At 46.0% G+C, this 1,119-nt stretch overlaps 1 protein-coding gene across 1 annotated transcript in view; it reads right to left on the bottom strand.

The window, feature by feature from the left end:
• Positions 1–744, bottom strand: part of LOC126569712 (ubiquitin conjugation factor E4 A) — a 3,705-nt gene extending 2,961 nt beyond the window's left edge. Inside the window, exons 1-2 of the mRNA XM_050226985.1 lie at positions 533–744; positions 1–464 (exon numbers count right to left, since the gene is read on the bottom strand). The exon at positions 1–464 is cut by the window's left edge and continues 2,223 nt beyond it. Coding sequence (XP_050082942.1) covers positions 1–448 — 448 coding nt within the window. The 5' untranslated portion in view covers positions 449–464; positions 533–744. The remainder of the gene's footprint in view (positions 465–532) is intronic.
• Positions 745–1,119: the final 375 nt, after the last annotated feature.

The following is a 1,119-nucleotide window of genomic DNA, read 5'->3' as shown; positions in this document are numbered from 1 at the left end:
GATTCGGGAGGTTCTGGCCTTCGTACAGTTCCGGTTGTTTCAGCGAAGTGCAAGCGTTTCGCAGGATGAGCGCCTTCATCTTGCGCTGGTTCTCCACCGCCACACTGTCCCCGCTCTCGACCGGTTTCTCGTTACGGGCGAAGCATCCGTACAGGTAGAGCAAGACCTTGGTTTCCGAGATTTGCGCCGTTTCCGGTGTTGTGATGTTGTTGGGCAGCAGATACTCGGCCGGGTTGAACAGGAGGATCCGCTCAAACAGGGCCTGTTCGAGGATTTCCAGATCTAGCAGCCCGCTCTCGACGCCCAGTGCCACATCCTCCATGAAAACCAGCTGCTTGTTCTTCTGTGGGTTCTTGTTCAGCGTGATCAGGAACACCTTCTCGATGTGCGCGTTCGTCTTCAACGCCAACGGGTTCGGTTGGCTCGACGTGTCCATCTTTTCGCCCATCGCAGCTACCAAATTCCTACGGAACGGAACACGAAACTGGTTAGATTGATTTGCCTCTGGAGGTTCGATGACCAAAACACAAACCACAAAACGGGAGGCACGAGCAGGAGTTTTCACTTTTCACACAAGCGCCGAGCACCTGATCGTGGAATGCAACGAGTGGAAGACGAGTTTCAGGAGCCGTGTCTACAATTTTCTTTCACAAAAATACATCCCGAATCCTCCCAAAATCATGAAAATCTCTGGCCAGCGAAAACAACCACAGGGGATGAGTTGGATTTTTCGACAGCACAATGGGAGAATCGACAGCACAGTGGGACAACACCGAACACAATGGGAGAATTGTGTTTTTTTGTCTCAAAACACTTATTTTATTGCTGAAATCGCAATTAATTGCAATCAGCTGTTTAATTGAAATCAGTTAGTTCATGAACAAATACCAAAAACATGATGAATTTTGAGAAATACAGATGAGTTTTGTTGAAAATCATAAGTGCTGCTATTTTTATTTCGCCCCTTTTTTAGTTTTCCAGGATTTTCCAAAAAACGGCTAACCCAAACAAAACAAACTCATGCTAGTTTAATCCTTTACTTTTTTTAGCACATGTTGGCAAAAGCACACAGTTCTAACTCAATTATTCGTCTTTTTATAAGAAAAAAAACTGGGTGGT

This window comes from Anopheles aquasalis, chromosome 2 (assembly GCF_943734665.1).
Source record: "Anopheles aquasalis chromosome 2, idAnoAquaMG_Q_19, whole genome shotgun sequence".
Taxonomy (NCBI): Eukaryota; Metazoa; Arthropoda; class Insecta; order Diptera; family Culicidae; genus Anopheles; species Anopheles aquasalis.
This window is presented reverse-complemented; position numbering and strand designations above follow the sequence as displayed.